Genomic DNA, 11,346 nt, shown 5'->3' with positions numbered 1-11,346 from the left:
TTGTTTCAAATTATATTCATTTAACAAACACTTTCAATTCAAATCACACAAAACAAACACTCATGACTCAACAAATCTTTATTATCACAAGGGTTCAATCAGGCACAACTTCATCAGGAAATAAGAAAAAAAAATATGTTAAAACACTCAAAATCAAACTGTTAATGAACTCTTTTTTGGTATCACTAACATCACGGGTCACACTTGGACAAATGTATTTATCAACAAATATCACTACTTCATTAAAGCAGCAAAACACAGTATAAGTACTCAGCATGCACTCTTGATCAAAGAAAATAGCAATATTTAGTAGATTTTATTGTGCAAAATTGCAATAAAACCAGCGGCTGTAATTTACTGAATACTGAAAATGTTAAATTATTGTTTTGTCATGCTTAGATATTTAAGCAGTTGTATCATGCGTGGAAATTAATTTTCTGTTATAGAAATGATTTCAAACAGACCATAAGGAAATTTACCTTTCATAAAGCCACATAGTTCAACAGGAGAAAGGATATGACCAGAATTACAATAACCTGAGACAGAGATAAAGTGCAGGGGCTGTTGGGTAAAGACCTCTGGGGACCTCAACTCCAGTTTTGTGCTTAATTGTTAAAAGATTATGTCTGTCTTTGTTATATACTGTGTACTATTACTTTAGCTATGTTATAAATTCAATCTAAAAAACCTTCATCACACCATGGCTTACAGTTTAGAGGTGAATATTTTGATACTTTTAAAGACTAAGTTATAATACAAATTCACCTGATTGGTAAATCACTAAGGCAACATTCTGTCCAGAAACGAAATTGGTGCAATTGCATTTTACACTGGAGCATTTCTTGACTATATTATGAATCAGGCATGTCTAAACTCGATCCTGGAGGGCCGGTGTCCTGCAAAGTTTAGTTTCAACCCCAATCAGACTCACCTGGGCTGGCTAATCAAGCTCTTACTAAGCTTTCTAGAAACATCCTTGCAGATGTGTTGAGGCTAGTTGGAGCTAAAATCTGCAGGACACCGGTCCTTAAAGTGTTTGAACACCCCTGTTATAAATAATAACGGAAAAAAGAGTGAACTTTATTTATTGATGTGGATTATTTACTAATAATTCAACGGACCGCAGTCAATTATTTCACCTAGTGTACAGTACATGTATACTATTGTTACCAAACTTAAAGACTCTATCCAGCTTATTTATTTCAAAATATTTTTTAGGGTTTGACTCTTAAAATTTTCTTTGTAGGATTAGATTAATTTCCCATGGATAGTATTTCATTACTCAGTTGCTAATTCCAAAACATTTCAGAGTTTATAATGGATATTTGATCCTCCGATAAAAGAGAGAGTGATTTATGTGTAAATTACCTGAGTCTCTGGGTTTTCAACAGTACTGGTAGTTGTTGCAACTGAATTGCAAAGTAGATTTTTCGTTCTAAAACTACATTATTGATAAAGTCACGAGGCAGCACTGAAAGCACGTCCCTCTGCAAGAGAAGGCATATCTGTAATGTATGTATGAGTGCTTGTATGGGAGATAGAGTGGGAAAAGGAGAGTAGGTATCATAAAAATACAGAATTACAGGAAGTAATTATTCATTTTTATACTATTGTGTAATATATTTATTTGCTTGGTCAGGATGTTTGTGTGTAAGAATCTTTAAAATAATTGAAAAAATCTGGCAGAAGTTTGGTGGAACGTTAATATCAGCAAAACCAGCCGGGAACTACTTTAGCTGTGAATTATCTTGAAAACAATCACAAACCTTAGCATTTGATTCTGATCAACCAATCAGAATCAAGCCTTTAATAGCCCCATATTATAAAGTTAAAATGTCCTTCAGCTGATTTGAATTTTGAATTAGTTGTGGCAATATTCCTTGGGGGAACTTTAGAGGTAATATTTCATCCTTATCTGCTGCATGTGTCTCTGTCATGGTTACTGCTCAGGCCATTTTCTTGTCCACACTGACTGAGCAAGCAGATCCACTTTTGATGCACCAAGCTTCAGCCATTCTGATGGCCTCCTGGAGGAGAACAAATGTCTTAATATAAAAAACAACCAAAGATAACACAGTAAATTCATCAGAAGTTTTAAGAAATCACAACTACCAACCTAGTAAGATTTTTTTGGGACTTTTCAGGCCAAACTGGCGTTTTAGAGACTCCAGAGCCAAAGAGTCTGGCCCATTTTAGCTCACTCAAGTGTTTATCCTCCAGAAGACTTGAAGATTGGGCCATTTCACTGTTTTCCTTTTCAGCTGCTTCATCTTCTTTCTTCTGTATTACACACTGTGTCTCTTTAAATCTGGCCATTTTGCTGGCATCACTGTGACCTGTTGCACTCTTGCTGGTTGTCTGGATAGAGCTCATCTGAAGGATTTGAGCTGACTGGGCTAGAAGGTGATCAGATAGGGATCCTCTTTGTTTTGATTTTTCCTTACATTGAAGGTTAGTTTGGAATGGAAGGTGGAGGTCAAATGGAAGCAGGGAAAGTGGCTGCAGCAAAAGAAGCATTTCCTGGAAAAGTGGTCCATAAGTGGGCCCCTGGGCCAGAGCTAAGAATCCCCATTGGTAGTAGTGTTCTGCAACAACATCTTGGAAAGAACCGAGTATAAAAATCATAAGTATCTGGACAGAGATAACAAACATATTCTTTTCACCTCTAAATATTATAATGCAGTACCTACCAATGGAAGTGTATAAATGATGGATCCAGAACTCCAACGCACGCAAACTGCAGAGCGATACATTCATTAGATATCTTTACTTTGGAAGTATTTTTACAAATGTATTCAGTTTTTGACCTACTTTAGCAGATCTGTGAAGAAAACACTGAGCCGCTTGTGACTTGGTATATGGGAACATCTTTTTACAACAGACACCAAGCTGTCAGGCAGTCGGGTAGATGAGCCTATGAAGATATAAACATTGAAAATGATTAAAAAATGAGCAGTGTCCAAATACAACTGCAAGTAGAAACGGTCTGCGCTGTTTTCTTCAGACTGGATGATAAATCTAGTTCTGGTTCGCTAAAGTAGTGTATTCGGTAAAATAAAAGTTTGCAAAAATTCTAACTAGTAATAAAAAATAATTATATATTCAGTTGAAGTCAGAATTATTAACCCCCCTTTAATTTTTTTTAGTTTTTTAACTATTTCAAAATGATGTTTAACAGAGCAAAAAAAGTCACAGTATGTCTGATAATATTTTTTGTTGAGCAGAAAGTCTTACTTCATTTAGTTTGGCTCGAATAAAAGCCGTTTTTAATTTTTAAACACCATTTTAAGGACAAAATGATTAGCCCCTTTAAGCTATATTTTTTCCATTGTCTACAGAACAAATTATCGTTATACAATGACTTGCCTAATTATCCTAACCTGCCTATTACCCTAAGTAATCTAGTTAAGCCTATAAGTGTCACATTAAGCTGTATAGAAGTGTCCTGAAAAATATCTAGTCAAATATTATTTACTGTCATCATGGCAAAGATAAAATAAATCAATTATTAGAAATCGGTTATTAAAACTATTATGTTTAGAAATGTGTTGAAAAAACCTCTGTTAAAAAGAAAATGGGGAAAAATAAACAGGGGGGCTAATAATACAGGGGGGCTAACAATTCTGACTTCAACTGTACATATACTGGTCATTGGGTGAAAAAGTATTGAACACATCATCAATATATTTTAAAAGGAGCTGTTGACATGAAAGTGACCCAGATTTTGTAGTCATTGGCTAATATTCATTAACACTGATGAGGAGCATGGTTGCTAAATAACTACTGGGAGATTTCAGCTGCTGTTTGGGTTTTCAACGTTTTTTTGCAATTTTTTTTTTTTTATAAAAAGCTTAAACATGTCTTCATGCACTGTAAAAATTATTTTTGCTAAATTATTGCAAACTATTTATTTGGGTTGAATTTAAACAATTCAGCACAAATAAATAGTTTACAACCACTTAGCTTAAAAAAGTTAAATCCAAGAAATCACCTTTGAATAATTTTTTTTAGGTTGATCAATACTTTTCCCTGTGTCATTTCATTTTCTAAACAAATTAATTTTGTTTTCTTTGTATGCATGGATTAATTGCTACTGAGATCTGGTGAAAAATTGAGTTCAACAGAAACTTTATAGGAATAAATTTTATTTCTGTGAAAAATGGTGACATGTTCAATACGTATTTTTCTCTCTATGTATTTCTATGCATATGCCACTGTACAATCTCCATTAAACTATTTTTGAGTCTGAGTAGCAAGCAAGGCTACTACCATCTAGAACCCCTCATAAACTTTTGAGGGCACTTTGAAAGTAAAGTTATTTTACTTGGTTTTCATCTGAATGGCTCCCACAGACCTGGTTGTGCCGTGGCCTCAATGACGTTCCATAGTTTGTTACGTCTTTGTCCAATAATCAAATCCAATGTATAGGCTTTTAAACCATCTTGAAGGATGTTCTGGATTCTGGGGTAAAGCTGTTTAAGGACAAGATGGTTGATAGTGGAGCACAGTAAACTATTTCCTAGTCTGATCTGGAAAAAAAAGACAAAGCAAGTCTTCAGTCTTCAGGTTCAAACAACACAATATTTATTTATTTATTTATTTATTTATTTATTTATTTATTTATTTATTTATTTATTTATTTTTGTTATGGATATATTATGTCAATATAATTGTTAAACTGCAACATCTTGACCTTTATCACTTGCTGTACTGTCAAAAGAAAAGCTTTTCATAGCCTTCAAACAAAAATAGATTTTCCTGTTTTTTGACTGGCAGTCTAATTTGCCCCCATAGGTATTATCATTGATGCATCTCTCCAGGATATTTTAACCCACTTTCCTCTTTATTTAAAAAAAAATCTTCTTTGACCATCGATACTACCTTTTCTTCTGGATCTCGTCTTGAGTTAAAGTGTGCTGTTATATCATTCACTGCCAAACTCACAGCTTTCAACATACCTGCAGAATAATGGAAAGACGTGGAATATTTTAATTTATTAACACATTCTAATGATCAACAGTGTTTCTAATTTATAAATATTTCAACTGAATTTGGCAAATGCGTAAATGTAAACGCATACAATATTTGAGTTATTTTGCTGTTAATAAAACCAATGAAGAGTAAGAACAACTGCAAATAAAGCTGCATAAAAGCTTCTAAAGAATAAACATATAGTGGTACACACATTTGTGATCACAGAGAAACACACACACAAACATGGCGAGTGTTTTAGCCAATCTAAGGCACTGAGATTTATAAGTAGGTCACATTTTTCCCTTCAGGGAAGCAGAGGCAATGCTGCAGAGATCCACTCTGTATCTTTCTTTAACAGGAGGGATTTTTTGCCTTCAACAGCAGCTCTAGACAGAATTGTACTTTGCATTTCTGAAATATTTTCTGCTTTGGCCATTTCTGTGCAGTACATGCTGCTAAATAAATGTGCACAAAATCAGGGTAGAATGCAAAAAAAATAAAAAAATGCAGGATCTGATTATTTATCATCTCACTTCTCTTGTGAAGAAGATCAATTGAAAGTAGATCTGAAGGGTCTTCTGGTGAGAGACTGAACTGCTCAGGGGGGTTGTCAGTCATAGAGAATGAGTCACCATGTTGATGTTCCCTCATGACACCTGCAGAGTTGCGAAAGCTAGAATAAATTATTGTAATAATATATAACCCTAAAGGGAGAGTTGAATAGTGAAATAGAGAAGAAAAATCTATCATTGTTTACTACTTTCTTCTGTTAAACACACACAAAAAAAATATTTTGAAGAAGGCTATAGAAGCCTGTATCCATTTAAACCTACTGTATTTGTTTTTCCTAATATGGAAGTTGACAGGTTTTCAGCTTTTAACCGAAAGAAACCTTTGGAACCATTTGAGGGTGAAAAAATTTAGATTTTTATGGGGTCAATTGTCCCTTTAAGTTTCACATAACAAATTCATTCTTACCAACTTGCTGAAGTATTCAAATTGTTCAAATATGCACATGATACATGGATATTTCAGATCACCACACAGAGAAAAAGTAATATAGGTACAAACTTACAAGGTGACTCTTTTGGCCCAAAGATGTGGTAAGTATTGGTGGTGACATCTTCATTGGATTTCCATCCAGTGGTGGACAGAGAGATGAGGGAGTTAATAGAGGTTAAGGAGGTGACTGAAGTGATGGCAGGGGAGGAGCTTTGATGTAAAGAATGAGATGCATCTGGCGAACATGTAGTCTCCTTTTTTAGTACTGAATTAGTCTGTGTTTGTACAAGGGGCATCTGCTCAGCAAGACAATTCTCAGAACCCCTTTGTCCAGAATATAATTGTTTTTGGCTTGATAATGTTTGACTTGAGCAGGGCTTTGGACTATCATCGGATTGCTCCGGAGTTCTTGATCTTCTATTCTGACTCATAAGTGGATTTCTATTCATCAAGTCCTGGTGAATGAGCCCCAGCAGGGTGCAGGGCTGAGTACATGGGGGGCAATTATTGGGCAAAATAGGACTTGATGTGCAGGTAGAACAAGTGTCTGAACTGGTCACTGCTTCCAGATAGATAGTAGAGGAGCTATCGAGAGAAGAAGGTTGCAAATGGTAGGGAGTTGCCTTGCTTTTGCATGCTTTGGATGGCCCAGGGTTGCTGTATTTGTGGCTGATGTACTGATTAAGAAGGGACCCAAGTGCCTTGCTCTGTTGCTTTCCTGAGGGTGCCTGAAGCACAAAGGGTTGGATGGGGAGAAAGTTGGGCCTTTGTGCTTTAGTGTATCGCACAACTTCTGGAGATGAAGCACATGCACCTATAGACACAGGGAAAATGTGTGGATAACTATTGCAGTTAGCCTGTAAAAGCAAGGACTAAATAATCTTCATAATACTCCTTACCTTGTGGAGTGGAGTAAATACAGCTGTCAGCACTCGGATTTGTTATCATCTCTGAGTCAAGCTGTTTCTGGATGGAGGTGATCTCATGGATGAAGCTTGAACTTGATGGATCATCTGTGGTCAATTTTAAATAAGATTCTCCAATTCCTTTCTTACAACTGGCAATTTCTGCAAAAGAGGTGGCATGTTGCCTAGACGAAGGTGAAGATAAGCCTGTGTCTAAATGGCAGGGGCAGCTGTTTTGTAAGGCTCCCAGCGTTGATAAGGTACATTTATGGCTGCCAATCCAGCTCTGAGACTGAGGAGTCTTCAAAGAATTACGATTATCCTGTTCTCTGGAGGCAGCCTGACAGGGTTTCATTCTCTCTTTTGTTCGTTTAGTTTGGTCCTTTGAGGCATGTTTGGAATTCTTCATTTGAATGTTCCCATCACTCTGAAAAAGTTTAAATGTTTTAGTTTCACAATTATAATTTACAAGATTTATGTATATGTAACCGTATATGGCTATTTAATCTATGAACAATATATCTGTTACACCTTAATAACCTAAAGCAATGGTCTCAATCTCAATTCCTGGAGGGCCACAGCTCTGTTTAATAGTCTCTAGTAGTCTTGAACACCTTGATTATTTGGATCTGCTGTGTTTGATTAGGTTTGGAGCAAAACTGTGCAGAGCTGCGGCCCTCCAGGAATCTGAGGCCAACGCCCTAAAGGGTTAGATCATCCAAAAATGAACATTTAGTTAATAACTGAATGTCATTCCAATGGGTGTACTGTACGTCATGTGCGTCCTGTCGCTAATGTGAACGCATGCCTTAAACTGACAATGAGCAGAAGAAACTGTTGAATGAATTTGTTATATTTGCTTTATGTGTGCACAAATCTGTTCTTGTAGCTTTTTTTATTGGACGAGTTGGGAACCGTGCTCTCAGATTTCATCTAAAACATCTTAATTTGTGTTCTAAAGATGAATGAAAGTGTTACTTTTTTTTCAGTGACACAAAGGTGTGTAATCATTAACATCATTTTCATTTTTGGATGAACTAACACTTTAAGCAAAACCATAAATCGTATAGTTACCATGAGCATAGTATGGTTATGGTTAAATACCTGATGTTCACTTTGGTCAGCCTTCGGCATCTCTCTTTTCTCTTCCTCTGAATGTTCAAAGAGGAAATATTCAGAAGGTGGAGAACAGCTTCCCTGGCTTTGAGTCTCAGAAAAACTGGTCAAAGAGGACCAAGGTGGGCTAGGTGAAGACTGGGATGATAGGTCACACGTCACCAGTTTATAGTAATTCTGAGTGGAACCTGCTAAACGTGCCTGACTCTGCAGACACAAGGTAAGGTCAGACATTTCTATTGATGGAATGGATTCAGAGTTTGATGGAAAGATGTTGCAGTTTGGATCAATGTTGTGAGATGACCAACTGGTCAAAGGGTTTGAACTGTCTTGTAACACTGTACATGGTCCACCAACAGGACTATCTAGGTTAAATGGAGCAGCCGGAACTGCATTGTTGGTTTTGTTGTAGATGGCACTGAAGTTAACTAGTACTCCATCTGAACTGTTGCAGGAAGAGTCAGTGATATAGTCTGTTTGGTTTTGACTAATGGATTCGATAAGGTTTTCAGTTGGAGGACAGCAATGATCAGGTTCCTCAAGAGAATGATTGCTAAAGTGTTCCTCATCTCCCCAATCCTGTTCATCACAGTCCATTAATACAGGGGTTCCTTTGCTATCCCTGCAACCTTGATCTTTGTTTTCTTTGGCTTGGCTCGAAGGATCCATACTACCTTGAGTAACGTTTCCTTGTAGTTGAAGGGATGACCCTTCATGGTACTTGTGCAAGTTGTCCCCATCTGAGTCCTCATCCTCTTCATCCTCATTCACTTCTGCTTCAGGGATGAAGAGGTTTTGCCATCTGGGAGTACATCTACGATGCAATGCCTCTTTTTTAAGAGGAGGACTGGTCAATGGAGAGTCCTCTGACAAAACCCAAAGCATTGGGGATGATTCATATCCTCTTGAATTTTCAGTCCCCTTCTTTTCTGCTCTTTCTGTTGAACTCGACTTGCTGATGTGATTTAGACAGCCAAAGTCAAGAGCTTCCCTTGGAAGATTGCCTCTCTCAGGTAATGATAAACTGTGGGTCAAATTCAAAGAGCGTGGCCGCCTGGATGTCTGTACCAAGTTACATAGGTGCCACCCAACAGACACAATCAGAGTTTCTCCTGACTTTGGGGAGACGTCCATTTTCTAAGCACCAGCACTTCAACCTTCAAATCAGTCCTTGCATGACAGGATGGCTAAGTGACATAAACAGCGTGAACACAAGCATCAGCAGAATCTCTTGTAACCTCAGATGCCTGCATTTTTATTGCTTTCAAGACAGATTCTGAAGAAGAAAATAAAAATGTAGTGGATTAGCTATAAAATTCTTTCATATGCATTCTTTATCAAACATAAATCCTCTTTGCAAAACAAATGACACATATTGGTTTAGATATCTTGACAAATGAAGTTGAATTATGAAGTTTTTTAATTAGACTACTTGTACCTAAAGATGATTAACCCCTAGAAAGAATGTTTGACTTCCTGTTTGTTTCAGTTATTTTTATATTGAACCAATCATTTTCTGTCATTACAGTGCCAGTACAATGCCATTACAGTAACACTTTCTACATTTAGATAACACTGGGTAGAAGATTACTTAGTAATGTGGTTTTCTCACAGAAACTGTAGGCACTTTAAACCTGAACACGCAATCACATTTGACTTATTTTGCTTGCTTCTAGATTCAACTGTCCCCAAACTATAACTAATTAAAACAAACACAGTTATTTAAAAGATGCTGAGCATTTTATTTGTAGATCCCAGCACCACAATTCTCTGTTTGGTTAACAGTAAATGAAGACCCTGTGGTCAAGCTGTTAAACACGGACAACTGCATCAACTCACCCATCCGTGAAGCCCCATCAATCCTAGAGCCAGCACAGAGTCACTCTCATTCTGTCTGCACTGCCAGTAACTGGAGCAAACACACCGCCTGGCCACAACCTAATGCTCCACATCCACTCAGCAGAGTCTAAGCAAAGAAAATAAAAAAAATAGGAAACGGGTAACATCCCTCATATAGTTCCTGTTTAATCCCACTTTTTTTCTGCTCTGCACTCCTCGGCTCATCAGCTCCTCTCAGCCTCCCTCCTCCTCCTGCTCCAGCCCAGCGGTTCTGAGCCCCACAGTCCTATAGCAACAGCATCACAGACCCCACTGAGCATGCTCAGAGCTTTGTTGTTGAGGGATCATATTTGAGGGGATGGCAGATTTGCCTCTGCTCTCAGCATGGGGGGGATTGAACACTGACTCATACTAAAAAGACGACTTGGAATTTAAAAACTGAGATCCTCTGTGAGAAACTAGGTTAAAAATGAAACATCTCTCGCATAGAAAAGATGATAGAAAGACTTTGGTCACAGAACTAGTTCGCTTCTATTCAATCATTTTCATATTTATATTACTTCAATTGTTCCAAACAGGAGATATTTTGAAGACTATGCTTGTTTCTCTTTTCTGTACGATTACAATGGACACACACACACACACACACACACACACACACACACACACACACAAAAGCAATTTTAAAGTGTCTTCTAAGCAATTATGAGGAACAAGTCATTATTTATTGATAAGTCTTCTTTCCACCGAGCTGTAAATCTGTTTTTAGTTATAATTTATGTATCGCACACACATTCCAAAAGGCACAAACTAAACATCAAAAACATGTCATAAAATACATCAGAAATTCTAATTAATCTGATGTCAGTTGACTACCTCAAAACGACATCTAATTGACATCCAACATTGGCATAAAAAAAAGTTTATAAATGGGTAGCAGGACTGTGCTCTAATGGATTTTGGACATGTTTTTTTTTTCGACGCCAATGTTAGAAGCCAATTTGATCTCGTTTTTGATCAAGTACATGCAAAGTAGAGATACAAAATCCAGTGCCAATTTGTAACTGACGCTTTCAAATAAAACTTTTTATTTATTTATTAGAATATGCAAGAGTTAAACAAATTGGGATAACATACAAAGAAAACAAAACAACACAGAACAGATGAAAAAACTTAACAACAATACAGTCAGGTACTGAGGTAAAGGTAACTGGGTGGACAGGTCAGAGTACATAAATGAGAAGAGAAAAAAAATTATATACACATTACTACTACTACAATAGCAACCTGAAGAATGACAATGTAGAAGTAATAATAATCATAATAATGAGGAAATAACAGGAGGGCAAGTCAAAACAGTAATAATAATAATGATAACAAAAATAGAAGTAATAAAATTAATAATAAATAAATAAATAAATAAAAAAACTTTTCTTATATTATAATAGTCTTTGATGTTATTTTGGTGGTAAAAAAAAAAAACATCAGTGTGTGAATGTGAAATGGACAT

General features: G+C 36.5%; 1 protein-coding gene across 1 annotated transcript; it reads right to left on the bottom strand.

Annotated features, from left to right (window-relative positions):
• Positions 1 to 62: 62 nt before the first annotated feature.
• Positions 63 to 10,182, bottom strand: LOC101886642 (AP-4 complex accessory subunit RUSC2). Its single transcript, XM_087270404.1, has 11 exons — positions 9,837 to 10,182; positions 7,986 to 9,273; positions 6,876 to 7,308; positions 6,050 to 6,790; positions 5,508 to 5,630; positions 4,882 to 4,958; positions 4,355 to 4,529; positions 2,812 to 2,914; positions 2,691 to 2,737; positions 2,117 to 2,597; positions 63 to 2,027 (listed from the first exon to the last, which is right to left on the bottom strand). Exons 2-11 carry the CDS (start codon positions 9,129 to 9,131, stop codon positions 1,940 to 1,942), a joined length of 3,414 nt encoding a protein of 1,137 aa, XP_087126530.1. The 5' UTR covers positions 9,132 to 9,273; positions 9,837 to 10,182; the 3' UTR covers positions 63 to 1,939.
• Positions 10,183 to 11,346: the final 1,164 nt, after the last annotated feature.

Source organism: Danio rerio, chromosome 10 (genome assembly GCF_052040795.2).
Source record: "Danio rerio strain M-AB ecotype USA chromosome 10, GRCz13ab, whole genome shotgun sequence".
Lineage (NCBI taxonomy): Eukaryota > Metazoa > Chordata > Actinopteri > Cypriniformes > Danionidae > Danio > Danio rerio.
The sequence above is the reverse complement of the archived record's forward strand: the minus strand, read 5'-3'. Positions and strand labels throughout refer to the sequence as shown.